The sequence below is a fragment of the Fukomys damarensis genome, unplaced genomic scaffold (genome assembly GCF_012274545.1).
Source record: "Fukomys damarensis isolate Sample0158 unplaced genomic scaffold, DMR_v1.0_HiC HiC_scaffold_14, whole genome shotgun sequence".
Taxonomy (NCBI): domain Eukaryota; kingdom Metazoa; phylum Chordata; class Mammalia; order Rodentia; family Bathyergidae; genus Fukomys; species Fukomys damarensis.
In genome coordinates, this window is record NW_022900926.1 from 34086775 (window position 1) to 34103146 (window position 16372).

Below are 16372 nucleotides of genomic sequence, written 5' to 3' on the forward strand. Positions count from 1 at the left end.
TTCATTGTGTTTCTGAGTATTTTTCAATGTCATTAATATTTTTTAAAATAAAACTTCAATGGCCTTATCATATTTCATTGTAGAACTATAAAAATCATTTATTTAGCTTTCCCCAATTGTGAGACATCTCTTTTTTCCCCAGTTCCTTCCTGCAACAGCGAAGGGAAGACAGAGGGTTAAGGTCATCTTAGAAGCCAGAGGCTCTTTGTTCAAACCCAGGCTCTTCAAGAATGTGGAAAGCTCTGAGAATCTCCGAGTGTCCATTTCTTCTTTTGGACGTAGAGATGAAGAGGATTTCTACCTGTATATCTGCATTTGTTTCCTAGGACTGCCCTAACACATCACCATACACGAGGTAGCTTAAAACAAGAGATTATTCTTACACAGTGCTGGAGACTAGGTGTCCAAAATGAACGTGTCAGCGTGGCTGCCCTCCCCTCCAGGGAAGAATCCTTCCCATGTCTTTCAGCTTCCAGTGGCTGCTGACAACCCGTGGTGTTGCCTTATGGTAGCATAACTCCAGTATCTGCCACATCTTCACCTGGCCTTCTCCCTGTATCTTCCAATTTCTCTCTTCCTGTAAGGACACTGATCATTAGGTCCATCCTGATCTAGTATGACCTCTTTTAACTTGATGGCCTCTTTAGACACCTTATTTCTAAAATAGGGGCATGTTCAAAGGTATAAAGGGTTGGGACTTCAACATACTTTGGGGAGACACAGTTCAGCCTACAACACAATCTCATAGAGTTGTGGAGAAGTAAATTTCAGTCCAAGGTACTCTACCCAGTATAAAGTTGCTATCCTAATGGGAATGGCCAAGTTTTAAAAGTTTCAAATCCAAAAAGCAGCCAATTTTAGGAAGGCTTCTCATCTCTGAGTTTTGGTGTCTGTCATGAACATAGAGCTGCAAGTATTTGTGTTCTGGATCCCAGAAAGCAAAACTGTACATAAGAAGCATGGTGCCTCACAGGTCTGACACTGGAGGAGTGGCCTTGCAGGCTGGGTGGCCTTCTAACTCACTTATCTGGGCAGCCCAAGCCAGTAGGAAAATCTGCAGCAGTGCTTCTCTAGTTCCCCCTACCACAATCCATCACAGACTGATATTTTTTGCAAACTACAATAAAAACAAATTGTTACAAAAATGATCATGGCCATATCGAATTGCCATAAAATTTTCCAAATGCTTATTCTCAATTTCTGCCCTTATCTCATCATGGGCTGGTAGCGAGCAGCTTGTGGATTGGCACAGGTTCTTGGACCACACTTTGAGTCACAGTGCTTCGCCATGGCTGGGGTCACTGCAGACACAAGGGCCCCACTGGGACATGCTCCCAGACAGGAACATTCTTCCTTCTGTGCCTCTGAGGAGAGGTGAGAGATTCCCAGCTTCATCCCAGAGAACCTTGGGTCTAGAAAATGTCACTTTCCCTCCCCCACACCTGTGCCTCTGGGTTTCCTCTGAGCTCCTTTCCAATTGACTGACTTTCCTTTAAGTCTGAATTTTAAAAACCATTTCTGAGCAAATACGGGAGATCCCGGCAGCCCCAACACCATGGCTCATATGGAATATATTTAGAGAGGGGAAACAAAACTCAAGCAGAGCGGTTATACAATTTTGAGCTGGCTTGGACATAGCATGGCTGGAATTTTAGCACTGGCTTTTGTGTTCACCATGACACATTTGTTCTTCGAGCTGCTGCTACTGCTACTCAAACAGCCAAGGCCCAGACCCTTCAATGGCTTCTTTTCTTCTGTATGTCACCTGACCAACAGCACTCACCAAGCAAGTGCCTCAGCTCTGCAATTCTGAAGCCAGCCCCCGAAAAGGACACATGACACCCCAGGAAATGAAGACGCCTTTGCTTGTCATGTTAAATTAGATGGTATCTCACAATGTTACGTACTCTGCCCCTGATGGAAGGAGTGTCTTTTCCTTCTTCTTATCATTTAGATCTTCTCTCATGAGAGGCTTTCACCGAGGCACTAGTATGTATTCCAGGTAATGTTAAAAACATAGCAGTATGGTGCCTTATCGTGGCAATAGCATCCAGTAAAAACTGAAAGGGGTTTAACTTCTGTTAAAGGCTCTTGTTTTTATTTGTTTTGATTTTGAAGTCCTAGCAGTATTATCATCTCCAAGGCTGCTGAAAGCAGTGCTAGGGTACTCTGGCTCACAGACAGATATCACATGAAAGAAGTGCGTATAAAAGTTCTGCGTAAGAACCGGGAATACAAAATTGGCCACAGAACTGTCAGATTCATGTGGATAGGATGTTCTCAGAGAAATGCAGGAGGCTGACTGAATATTTTTCAGTGCTTCTCCTTTTGAAGTCAAAACAACGGGAAAGGTTGCAAAAATTACAAAGAGCAAAGAATTGAAGAGGGATGTCTGTAGAAGACAGAACTCATCTAATTTCTGGAAGATGAAAAGCAGCTGGAAGTTTGCCTCCAACTTAACAGAGCAGAGAAAGGCCTTTCCAAGAGTTGGCAGAAGGGGGCATTGAGCAGAATGACCAGCTCACCCAAATGAGTCCCTACAGAGAAGTGGCAGCACCGGGTGGCCCCAGTGGGAGAGCTGGCAGTCTGGGCGTGAAGCAAATTCCCTCCTCTGGCACAAGTAGCCAGGTGTTTTGCAATACTGGATTCTGCAGCGTCTGGTGGCAGGCAGCCTCAGGATTACGCTCCAGATAATTGGGGCAGAGGTCCCAGATGGATCTGCTAACCTAGAGGAGAGACAAGGAGAGGCCTGGGGCTCTGCAAGAGCAATTCAGTGACTGGTGTGTCTGAGGATGACTTCCTGCACCAGTTCCCATGGCAGTAACAAGGGGCATAGTCCACTCTCCTACCCTACTTCATCTCCCATTCCCTAGGCAGAGATGTAGAAGATTTTTTAGCAGGAAAACCAAATGGATTCCAGAAAAACCTACAATCATTAACAACTATTTTTCTAGTAAAACTTCTGTGGTTTGATCATCCTACAGTGATGTCCACTAGGTAATAAGCTTCCTCCAGCACATTTTCAATCAGCTTTGCAGGGCTTCAAGTCTAAACAGAGATCAAGGTCCTTGGAGCAAAGAGACAAAAAGACAGATCGAAACTAACCAAAGGGACCTGGAATAGAAATAATGTAAAGAATAGATGAAAACAACTCGAGACAATGTCTATATTTTTCACAGCTTTAAAGTGATACTGCATAGAAGAGTAAAATGTTACAAAAGATGTTCTTGGAAAAGAGAAAATTCAATAGAATGACAGGAATACAGACTGAAGAACTTTCCCAGAGGGAAAGCTGGAGAGATGGAAATGATAATGAAGCACACAGAATGGATGAATCTAGGAGTTCAAATATCTGAACACAAATGAAACAGAAAAAAATGATGATGATAAAATTATTAAAGAAACAAAACAAAAACTCCCAGAAATGATAGATGGGGGCAAGGGAGGAGGGAGGAGGAAGAAACGAATCAGGAAGTGGGATGGCTGTGTGAAGAAATCCAGGCTGAGCCAACTGGTAATCAAGTTAGACAGCTGAATCAGAAGCTTTTCAAGCATTCAATGACTCCAAAGAACTCAGCTCCTGCTATGGTTTGCATGACCTCTGCAAACGCATGTTGAAATACAACTGGCATTGTAACAGTGTTGAAAGGTGGAAGTTTTAAGAGTTGATTAGGTCTTGGCTATGGATTAATGTCAGTATTTTGGGAGTGGATTAGTTACATTGGGAGAGGAGCCCTGATTAAAGGGAGCACATCAGTCCCCTTTCTCCCCTCTTGTACTCTTGCTATGTGATACCTTCTGCCATGCTGTGATGCAGGAAGAAGGACCTTACTGAGACGCAGTTCCCTGACCTTGGCTTTCCAGCTTCCAGAACCATGAGCCAACTAAACGTCTAATGTTTATAATTTACCCAGTCTCTGGTATTGTTACAACTGCGCAAAATGGGCTAAGGCACCTCCCATGCATCTTTTATTAGGAAGCAATCTGGGAACATCCTGAAACCAAGTGAGTTATTAAATCATAAACTAGAGCCAGGTGTGGTGGGCACTTAGCAAATTGGTGAGACCCTGTCTCAAAAAATAAGAAAGGGCTGTGGCTGTAGCTCATTGTGTATATTCTAGGTTCAGTCCTCAACACACACACACGCACACACACACACACACACACACACACTAACAGAAACAAGATCCATGGGATTCAGAACACCAGAGATCCAACCTGGAAATACGGTGAAAGAAAGTTGGCAGGAGAACTGTGCAGAGAGCTTTGTGAGTGGATCCCAAATTGATGGAGGAAGTTAAGAGAAGTGAGAGAAAAGAAAGGAAGAAGTCTTGCCACTTTGGGGGAGGGGAATGGAGCCTGACTGCTAATGTCGAAATAGTATTAAAAACAATATCGATGCAATGGCACATATAAAAAGTTTGGCTAGTTCAAATAAATGTAAGCAAATCTTTTAAGAGGCAATGATTAAGTCCATGAAAATCAGTAAGGTTTTTTGCTTTGTTTTGTTTTGTTTTTGTTTGTTTGTTTTTGAGACAGGGTCTCACTATGTAGTTGAGACGGACCTGGAATTCACTACGTAGCCCAGGCTGGTCTCGAACTCACAGTGATCCTCCTGCCTCAGCCTCCCGAGTGCTGGAATTATAGGCGTGCACCACCATGCCTGGCAAAATCAGTGAATTGTACATGAAGTGAAGCAAAACCATTACATGAACTCACAGTGATCCTCCTGCCTCAGCCTCCCGAGTGCTGGAATTATAGGCGTGCACCACCACGCCTGGCAAAATCAGTAAATTGTACATGAAGTGAAGCAAAACCATTACGCACTACTTGGATCAGCCATGAACAGAATATAAATCTTCACAGTGATGGAGAGAGGGGCTGTGTATCTAAAAATGTGGCTACAACCATATCAAGAGGGTGGCGGAGGAAAAAGAGATAAGGGTGATGGAATAAAAAAAAGTAGTGTCTTCAATAAATAACTCAAGGCATGCATATGGTGCTGCATACACTAGTAGCAAATAGTATGACTACCAGAACACACAGCTAACTAGACTGAAAGTGACGGGTTTTGCAAAATCAGATTTCATAGGGATGCTGGAGTAGGAAATACTGTTTGTTTATTACCCATCTCTGGTACCGTTTGATTTTGGTTATATACTTGCATTATTTTAATAAATATAGTTTAAAATGAAGAGGTAAAAATTATAGGAACACTCACTTGGAAACCAGCCAGCAGTGTCTGGCTTTGACTATGTAAAAGTATCTAGAAGCACATGGTGGGTGGGGGAGATAGGGGTTGTGAGATCTACCAGCTGCAGAATACCCAAGACTCCCAGTGAACAAGCACAACTCCCCTGTTCTCATCAGTGGGGGGTAAGTGCTGCATTTCTCTATGGGTTTGTGGGCAGTGACATCAACATGCTTAACACAGACCACAAAAAACCACTCAAAAAACTAACACCGTCACGCGCACAGGTATGGTCTTAGCTTCCCCCTGCACTCTTCACAATTTGGCACTGCTTTCAAGATTGGAAATGCTAGCATGCTCTACATTGATGAAACATCTGTAACATTAAAAATCTATTCAGACTGAGATATAAAATTTCTATCTGAAAATGATTTAGTTGAACAAAAATAGAAAACTTCCATTGTAAAATGTTGAGTCATGCAAGATGGGTAAAGGGATTGTGCTTCACCCAGCTAGGGGTACATTTTATAAGCAAAGAATGTCAGGGAGTTAAGGCTAAGAGCCAAGGGCATCAAGGCAGTTCTGCGGCCCTTTGGGTTCTTTGCACATCACAACACTAACCCCTGTACAGACCGTGACCTTGATGGTGTGGGCATGAAAAAGCAGCCAGCTACAAAGTCTTTATAAGGATCAACTGTCCACCTCTGGGGTCAGGTCTCAGTCTCTATCCAATCTTCAGAAGCAGTCCAGCTTTGGGCAGTTAGCAGGGAAAGTTCCCAAACTGAAATTTGTGGTGACTAATTCCACCCCTAGTCATATGCTTACTCAACATGAAGCATATTACGGTCAGGGCAACTACAAACTGCTCCTACTAGAAGTGATTAAATTCTAAAGTAGAGGAAATTCACCTCTTAAGTACAGAAACTCATTGTTGCATCCACCACACACCCAGATGTTGTTAGCCAGCTTTTCCTTTCGGGAAATGAGTCACAAGAGAGAAAACTGCACACCACTGAGTGTGGCCACACTGTGGGAGTGGGAGACAGGGAGAGGGGAGGATCTGGGGTTCTCCAGAGAGGAAATTTGGTGCTCAGAAGAGATCAGGTGCATGAGGCAGAGGTTTAACTGGAAGAACAGTTCTGCAGGATGATGATCCCCAGGGCTTCTGGAGGACAGGGCTGGGCACACAGGCAGCTCCAGCCTGGTGCAGGGAGTGACCTAGAAAAGAGAGGAATCCACGCCGATGGGCAGTGGTTGGCAGCTGGAGAAGCAAGGTGGGCCTAGTGGTGAGTGCAGACACCAGTGGGAGCTGGTGGGTCCTCTACCCCAGCCTAGAGGGTAGCTGGTACCAGGTAGGGAGACTGAGGAGAAGGCAAGGAGGAAGAAGTGAACGGGGGGGGGGACACAGGACCCGGGGGCTTCCATGACATGCTGCTGGGAAGTGAAGAAAGCCCGGGGTAGTGGTCAGGGTGGGAAGAGGGCAGGGAAATGGTGCTGCTGGTGAGGTGCCACATGGCACTCTGGCAGCAGTGGCTTGGCAGCTTCTTCTGGGCTGGTATGAATGACTCAGTTCCAGGTAGGGTGACTTAGCTGGGAAGCATGGGGGTGGAGCTCAGGGAGGCAGGGTCAGCAGCCCTGGGCGGACATAGGTTGGACAACCCTCTCACCTCTGCGCCTGTGCTCTTGTTACCTAGCTCTGCCTCACATGCTGCCTTCATATCCAACTCCTATGTATCTGTTAAGGCCCAGCACAAATGTATCCCCCAGGCTGAGCACTCCTAGTCCTGTGTATTCCGGCTTTCCAGCCTGTCCTTTTCTTCATCTGTATGTCGCTCTGGCAGACTGCAGACACTCAAGTACTTATTTATATTTGCCAAATGTGTTTGTTAAATTTTCAATTATTTCTAGATTGTAGTCTCTCTTAAATACCAGTTTTCACAAAATAAAAATATTTTGTAAAGTTATTTAGAAAATCACTTCTGCAAATCAAGCTCCTTCTTTTCTGTTCATCTTATAGGATAAAATTGGAGATGCTTTCTTCTGGAAGAGGAATGAGCCCAAGGCAAGCATAAATTAGTAAACAAAAGAAAACAATGTATTTAAAATATACAGCTCAAAGTAATTATTATTTCTAGTGAAACAACAATATCGGAATTAGGTCAAAAGTATATAGATTATGTTGCAAATTGAGCTTTCATAAAATAAATTAAATATGTCTAGAAGCTGCATCATGGTGAGACAGTGAGGATTCTGTAGGATATATAATGCTATCAGCCTGTGGTTAGAGTTCCCTTCAGGAAGCTGTTTGCTAAAAATCCCCAAGATTTTAGGAGTTAATTTTAACTCCTTTGGATTATGTGTTAATTCTTAACTCTTGCCTGATAGCCAAAGTTGAATAGTTACATGCCTTCAGTTTGCATTTTTACTGCTATTTTAAGGATCCAATGCTACAGTTCTCTACCTCTCCACCCCCATAAGAGAGACAGCCAGTTTTCAAAATTACTTTCTTCTGTGTGGGTTACCACATGCTGGCTAAGATAATACACTGGTGATCTATGTGATTTCTTTATTTTTGCAGTGCTGGTGATTGAACCCAGGCCCTCACATATTCTAGGTAGGCTCTCTACCACTGAGCTACATCCCAGCCCCTGTGAGGATTTCTGAGCCCCTGTTTCTTACTGTACAAGCCATACACTGAGTAGACATCATCTTTGGATTTCATTTTCAATTTTCACTTCCAACAAACTACATAACACTATGAATGCTTAATACACTGTAACCTCCAAATTCATGACTAAATATGAAGAATATTTGTAAGAGGTCACAAGTTTATGGTGTTTGTGGTATTTGGGGGAACAGAAGCTAGAATATCACTTCTGTCAGGACAAGAGCACTGTCATGTGGGATTTGCAACTGTGGGCAACTTGTTTAGCCAATGTGAAGCTTGGCTTTCTTGTTTAGAAAATGAGAAAAAGAATTTTCAACTTCAGGGGATTCATTTAAGAAGCAAATGAGGTCATCTACACTATGAAATGGTTTACAAGCTGCAAACTGCTGTGCATATGATCATTACTTAGAAACTGCTACTGGTTTTGTGATCCGAACTATTTACCCTGTTACACTTGCAGTATAATGGGAGTCTAGTTGTTTGTACATAGATGGACGTTCACACACATGTATATATGTGCACACACACACACACAAGATCCAGTGATAGCATTATTAGAATATGAGCTTGAGACACAGCTCGTAAGAAAATCTTTCTGGAGAAAATGGATAGTAGATGAACATACTGCAAAGTGAGCTATTTAAGCAACTTCACTGATTTCTATAGAAAGATAATGTAAATTTCTCCTGCCCATCATTGTATCATCTTGAGGTTCTAAACTATTTTTCAACTTTTGTTTTAGCTTAAAAGCAATAGGAAATGGAAGTAAAAATCATAATGAAAAAACATAAATCAGAGTTAACTGTACAAGTACATTTGCATGTAAATATATAAATCTCTTAACTGCATAAATGTGTGTATATTTTATAGAAATAAAAAAATATATATGTATGCACATGTACATTTAATTTATACAAAATACAAAGCTCAGCCCCCTTCCCCCATTGTCATGAACTCTCATAAAATGTAGTTTGGACTTCTGCAACCAACTGAACTTGGGATCCTTTTGAAACTCAAGACCCCATTTTCAGGCCCCAAATTGGACATAATTGTACATCTGTGTCCAAACATTTTGGGAACTTTCTGCATAAGTTTGCATGCAAACCATAGGCCCATCCTTGGGAAAATGGAAAGATGCTGCCACCTGCTGGACAAAAGTTAGTGATTCGTTAATTTAATGTTCTGAAGTGCAGTAAGTACTGTACATAGTTTTTTCAGGTGGGAAAACTGCTTTGCAAGAACTGAACCTTTAAGGTCTTAGTTAAAAAAAATTTCATTAAATTCATGGATACATAACCTTTATCTACTAAATAACAGGCTGAAAAGTTCAATTATTCAGCACAAGTTAAGGTTAACTGGCTCCAATCACATGTCACTCCTGGGTTTCATTTAAAGTTTGAATTGTCTGACATTTCTGGTATGAATTCAGGCACGAAAACAGTTGAATTCTAAAGACACTCAGCAACTTTGATTATGTGTGATTTTCAGCCCCTGAGAATATCACAGTAGCAATATTTCCATATTTCCAGTTAATTTATTCCCTGTGATTGGTTCAGGAAAATGGCATCGACAAGAAGCACGGCAGTGACCAAAACAGAATCGTTCCCCTTCTAAATCGTTAATACAAAAATTCTATGTCTTAAAGGCACAAGAGTTCATAGTCATAGATGAGCCATAACTGGCAAAATATATCAAGGCTCTCCCCTCTTTCCCTCCCTCCCTCGCTTCCTTCCTTCCTCCCTTCCTCTTTGCTATCAGTTGAAGTTACCAAAACAGCCTGAAGTCCTAACACAGTCCTGTCTCACTCCCGCGGAGTGGTGGGCAGGCTAACACTTACCATTACAGAGCGCTCTTCTTAATGGTAAGGCCGAGCCAAGGACTCTGAATGAGTCTGGTCGGTCAAGTCTCACAACAACTCTTTGAAGTGAAAAATATTTATGTGTCTTATGCAGTTGGGTAAGAGAGGTTTGGAGAGGGAGTACTTTGCTCCAGTCGTACCTTTATTAAGTGGGAGAATGGCTCAAATATCCGGGTCATCTAGCCCCGAGTCTGTTCTCTAATTATCATGTGTACTGTCTTCTCTACAGAAATGCATGAAGTATGTGAGAAAGAGATGGACGACAGAACCAGAATATTGGGATTCTGGTCTTCTTGTCTTGATCACTTCCGAGTCAACAACCCTGAGAAGGACTTGTGAAAGATTAACCCTGCGCAGACTTCAGCCTATCCAGTAGGTGGCGATAGCCTCCATCACTAAACCGGCTCTGGAGACTGATCAGGATTATTATAATTATTATTATTATTTTTGGAGTGGGGAGGTGCTCCATAATTGTCCCAACTAAAGGTAGAACAAGCAGCTTTAAAGCATTCTTCGTGATACCTTCACGTCATAATAATACAGACCTTAAAGATCATCCACGGAAACCTGCATTTGCCCCAGGATGTGAGCAGAACCTGGCAGAGAACGAACTGCAAGGCCTCCTAAATCTCAGCTCTGGGTTCTGGGCTGAAAAGTGGCTGTGCTTTATTAAGAGAAAGCCAACCATTTGTCGTTTACTATCTGTTTTAACTCTGCTTGACATTTTTATTGATATATGGATAAAAACTTGAAATTTTCCTATAGTTCATTATTTTACATTTTTCTTCTATGTATTTGATATTATTATCTAGCAAATGTCCTCAAATTTGAACACTGCAATGCACACGAAGTCACAAAATACTAAGAAGGGGTGGTCTAACTATCATTTGTGCATAATGAAAACAAAAAACACTATTTAGTTTGCACTGTACCATTATTGTTTATAAAACATTTAAATAAAATGAAACTTTTAAAAAGCATTCACTCTGTAAATGAATTTAAATATGTAAAGTTAGCATTGAAGCCATTTGTTTGGAATTTGTTACACATTTTTCCTTTGTAACAGTTGGCCAACACATTCTCAAGGTATGTCTAGTGAATTCCCTACTCTGGCTCCAGTGTTTACATTAGCAATGGCAACAAGCTGAAAATGAGTAAGTGTAACTCTAGCCCTGGAAAATATTTAAAAGACAAGGTAGGAGATGGGAAATTAGAGGTTTTTTTAATCCTTAAAGACGAAAGAAGGGAATGGGTTAGTATTAGGTCATACAGTTCCATGTCTGCGTGCTAGATGGAGCTCCTGAACCAGAACAGCTTGATTCCTCGCCAAATCAAGGGTTTATAAAAGGAATGTTCATCTCACAAATATCCACATGTTCCTCATAAGTAATTTATGGATTTTGTCTTTTGCTACTGCTGAAATTTTAGCTTCAAAATTATGACTAAGGAAAGTTTTGATAGCTCACAGCATACCAATTTTTAAGATGCAAGTATTCATAAAACACTGATATTCACAACCCAGAAGCATGTGAGTCTCCTTACTTTCACCTCTTGGTAGATGACTATGGATTGGACTCTCAACTTGTCTGGGCTAGCTTCAGTTTCTCATTTGTAAAAGGGGTAAGTAATGAGCAAATGCAGTAGATTGATCAGCAAAAAGTGAGACTATAACTTTTACCACTGGAGTTGCTCTTCTCCAGTAATCTGTTTGGGCCTTGGTTCTAATTCAAATTCATGCCCAGACATGGGCCAAGTTTTCTGAGTGGTGACCCCAACATTCTTGCCCCCTGGCTGGAAGAAACACCTTAGCATATTCTCTTGGTTACCCATCATGCTAAATTTTTATTTTTATTTCATATTAAGTATCTACTACCACAAACTCCTGAGGTGCACTAGCTGGATCTTTACAAAATTCAAATATTGATTTTTTTTTCTGGTACTGGAAATTGAACTCAGGACCCTGTGCTTATCAGGCAGGCACGGTGCCACTGAGCTAGATCCCTGGCTCAACTACTGAAGTGAAATGACTAGTTTTTAAAAAAATTTCTAAGGGCCAAGTTTTTCACATATTTTTGGAAGGAGATAAATTTTCTTGATGCTAGCATATCTTTCTATAGAAAATTAACAAGTAAAAAGAGTAAAGCTATTATTTAAGAAGTTTATTAATTTCTCTAACTGACAAGTTTTTGGAACAAGTAGTACTAGCTTGAAAGAAGCAATGAATGCCATCTAAAATGTATGACAGCCCATCTGACGAACAGACATTTCTATTTTCACCAGCCATTGTTACTGGTACTTTTTAAAAAACCAGTAATGAAACTCATATACGTTCTTAGTTTTTCTAAAAAAGACATTACTGAAATTTATCACAGTCCTGCATTTCTTTCAAAACCAGGACAAATACCAAATTAAAAAGGTCAGAGCAGAGTATGCACATTCATTTGTTTTTTCTGATGGTCAGTATTTAAGTTTTAAGTTTTCCTCTCTGTTTTCTAAATTTAGTTATAAAATTGTCGTCATCGTCGTTGTTGTCGTTGTTGTTTCCAGTGCTAGGGATTGAACCCGGGGCCTTGCACATGTTAAGCAAGCACTTTACCACTTAGTTACCTCCTCAGCTTTAAAATTCTTTAAAAAAGGGTAAGAGTAATGATTTTAGTGTGAGTTATGTGAATTTAACTTTAATGAACAGACAAAGTGGCACTGGTGTGAAATGGTCAGTGACCAGCAGTTGCTATTCCTTTGTCCTATTCCAGGCCAACGTGCTGGTTTCACTGGACTGGTGCTTTCTCTTTGCAGAGGCTGGAGCACACTGAGAAGCTGGCCAGGAGTATATGCTCACTCTGTCCTCTGCCTCAGGGGACACAGAAAAGCTTCAGGACAGAAGAAATGTGGGCTTGATTGGTCTTCAATGTTACTGTAGAAAAATATCACAAGAAGGTGTCCGAAAGATCACGGAACACAGCAGCCATCCCTGAGACAGCAGGCTCAAAGTTTTTATTTTGCTGTGCACATGCTTGCAGCAGTTGAGTTATACTGGGGTGCATTCGAAATATGTAACCTCCACCACTTCCACTCAGGAAGTGAGTTCAGGGCAGCGAGCAGAGGCCTGAAGAGCCCTTCTGTTATATGAGTTGCTTCTTCCTTCGGTGCTGGGGCAGGGGGAGGTGAGGGTAGGTGAGAGGCACCTTGCAGGCCTGGTGGAAGCAGTGCACTGCCTCAGAGCTGCACTGCGGGCCTGGCCACCTGCTGGCCTAGAGCTAATGAAAGCCTCTCATCTCGCTACAGAGGAAAGCCAGATGCCCCTTTTTCTCCAAGGTATCTAATATATTGCTGTGCCAATCTTGAAGGAAAATAAAAGCTGCACTTTACAGGTAGGAAGATTCTGGCTGTTGGTGAAAGAACTACTAGTAATCCAGTTTTCAGAAATTTTATCTACTTTATCTATTGTTTGCAGATCACAGGGCAATGGGGTGAAATTTCTGATGTCTCATTTTTAAGTGGATAAAATAAGAGGTCAACAGAAAATACCGTGACTACAGCTGGGTAAGTGGGCCCTGCGGGACAAGCTTTCTCTTGGAGGTGTTTATGTGTATTTAAGATGGTCAAAGATGCAAATGTCTTCACCTGAGTGTTCCGTCTATACCTTCTGACCAGTTCATGCATCAGCCCCAGGTCCAGGACAGGTGATGCTCTGTGATATGAATGACTCACTGATCTTCTTCCCAAATCACGGGGCAAGAGTCCATTCATTTTATTTGATAACTATGCGTCACCAAGATTCAATCATCCCTTTATCTGATTCTCTGTATTACACACAGAATCTGTATTTTATACACACACACACACACACACACACACACACAACATATATATATATATATGTATATATATATATATATATATATGATAAAATCAAAAGGGAGAAAGAACAATGACTAATGTAAACTTTTCTCCTTCAAAAGAGTCAAATTTAGGATTTCTCCTTATGCAGAAAGTAGAGGTCATGTTGTCTTATAGAGATAAATTCAGACCCCCGCCCCTAGCTCTTTAAATTTTTCAAATTTAAATTCTGGTAAACCCCCTAAATTTCCAGTTGTTGAAAGGGCAAAGGAAATCTTAGCTTCACAAAACAGCTATTTAAGGTTTACTATGCTCCCAGTGATTCAGACCCCACTTCTTGTTGAGGAGGCCCATCCGCAGGCACCTTGAGGTTTCCGGTCCTATTGCTACACACAGGAAAATCACACTTGATCTCCCAACCTGATGAAGGCAGCCCCTGTCAGCCATCGGCTCCCTACAGCAAACTGGAGGTGGTGAGGCACCCTGTGTAACACGATCTAGGGCTCCTCCAGACCAACTCTGGTTTACCTGGGCCTTGCACCTCGGTTCCTATCAATGATGCAGGTATCTGTCTGCTGCCATTGGAAACGTTTCCTTTGCTTGTTCTTTCTACAAGGCAGAAGGCCATCTCTCATCTCAGGACAAAAAGACAAATCCAGAAACGGATCAGTGACTGAATACACAAGGCTTGCTGTAGTGGTAATAGACTAAGGAGAACTGGGGAGACAGCAATAATGTGGTCTATCTTTCTCTCGAGCTAAAATAATAATGAGAAAAAATAAGTGACAGATTTCTGAAAGCCATTATATTTACAAGGATACTGTTGGCTGCTCCTGTAATTGCTTTGCCAACTTCTGTTTCTCCCTATTTGGAGACCACTCTGTCTGTTAAAATCAAATCTTAATTGTATTTTCAACTTGCTGCTCTACCTATTCTATTGCTGAGATTTGGCATGCTAGAGGCCTTTTGTCAAACAGCAGTTGGGCCGCAACTTCTTCATCACAAGGATGCCTCTTTCATGCTCACACACAGTTCCACCCGTGGATCCCAGGTGCACATAGGCTGATCCATTTACCCACCTACGCATACCTATTTAGGTTATGGTTTCTATGGAGGATAGTGGAACCATGAATGCTTTGGAAATGGTGAGTTGTGTTTGAACCTGAAGTTCGAGGTTTTAGACTCAACATCTTGAGTTCTCACCTTTCTTTGCAAACCCGGGGAACCACCCTTCATGAATACAGGAGATTATTTCGCTCCTTCTTTTCCAAGTCCTTTTTCAAGGCGAGTAACCCCTGAATCAGACCTCCCTGGGGAGAGAGCTGGCTCGTGCCTGGAGTTACCTGGGTCCTTGTAGATGCTGAGCACACCCTTAAAGTAATGAGGTAAAAATCTTTCCAGTAAAAGCAGCACATCTTCCAACTCCTCGAGGATCCCCACGAGCAGGAAGTTTTCGTTCACGTTCAGCTTTGCGCGTTCAAGGGCCCACTCACCAGGCTCCCTTCATGGAGATAAAAAATCATTTTTAAGTCAACGATTCATTTTTGAAATGCATCAGCAACACATGGAAAGTTGATCCCTTCTGCATGCCATCTCCATCTGTGCATGTCCAGATCTGTTTTCCTCTGGGGACCAACCTTGGTATAGCCTGATTCAAGCCTTCCCTGGTCTTTCTGGCTAGGGACCACCTTTGGTCATTTTCTCCAGTGTATAAAATTCAGGCCCTTGAACTGAGTGAGTCCTGTATAAGCATTTGTTGAAAGTTAAGTACAGACCCAGGCATTTAGGTCCTTACAAATGGTGATGGGGTCCATTAAATGCTAGGTTTTGAAATGTGAAAATGACTGACATCGTGCTTCTGCAGAAATCAAAACAAGTGTCAGTTCATGCCTCTAATCATCATATTCCTTTAAGAGTTAAAAGAAAATGTTTTTTAATGACTCAGAGGACCCAGGCTAATCTTACTGGCAGGCCAGAGCTCTGAGTCGGCATTCATGTAAGTGAGAAAAGCCCAGGAGCTGAGCTCAGGTGTGGCTACCATTTACCATGTAGGAGAATTTGGGTAAGCCAAAGTTCTCTTTTGAAAAATGGTGGTAATAATTCTTGCCTGTCCCCAAAGAATTGTAAAGGTTGTCATCTGAAAGAGAGTTGAGCATCATCATGCATGAACTAAGATAAGGTACCATGAGTACTCAGCCCAACAATAAGAAAAAGATAATTTGAGAAACAGTTTTGGGAATTAGAGTCATGTTTCTTGAAATACACATCTTCATTGCAATTAGAAAGTAAATCATCTGGCCCCAAATCTTCCCCGTATCTGAAGCAAGGAAGCAGCAGGTATTTATTATCAGGGTAAACACTGGCGGGAGGCTGCTGGAACCCAGGATGTATATGATGAAGCAGAAGATGGACACTTGTAGCCCCAAAGTTTGTGTTACAGTGAGCTAAACAAAACAACATGCCTAATAATGAAGCCCAAATTGCAGCATAAGCAAATAAAATGTGCTGCACTTGAGAACCAGCTGTTCCTCCTTGGCTTCTTCAGGAATAGCACTGTCTAAACAGTGTTTCCTCTGGGGGAAAATGTCACTTCTGCTACAGCCTTTATGTTCCACCAAGTAGAGATAATAATTCATTGGTGCTACCATTTCTTCCCTAGGCTACAGACATATGTCTAACACAATGGATTCCAACTCTAGCTATTCCAGAAACACCTGGAGAGGTGGTTAGGTACGTCTGTGCCTGACCTAAGAGTCTGTGATTACCTGGGAGTTCTTTGCAAATAGTCCATTGCTGCTCTATGGGATGTGAGCAC

The 16372-nt window shown here is 41.9% G+C and overlaps 1 protein-coding gene across 1 annotated transcript in view; it reads right to left on the reverse strand.

Annotated features, from left to right (window-relative positions):
- The window catches only part of Ust (uronyl 2-sulfotransferase), a 273385-nt gene that overhangs the window by 33310 nt on the left and 223703 nt on the right, over positions 1-16372 (reverse strand). Inside the window, exon 7 of the mRNA XM_033763316.1 lies at positions 14901-15058. Coding sequence (XP_033619207.1) covers positions 14901-15058 — 158 coding nt within the window. The remainder of the gene's footprint in view (positions 1-14900; positions 15059-16372) is intronic.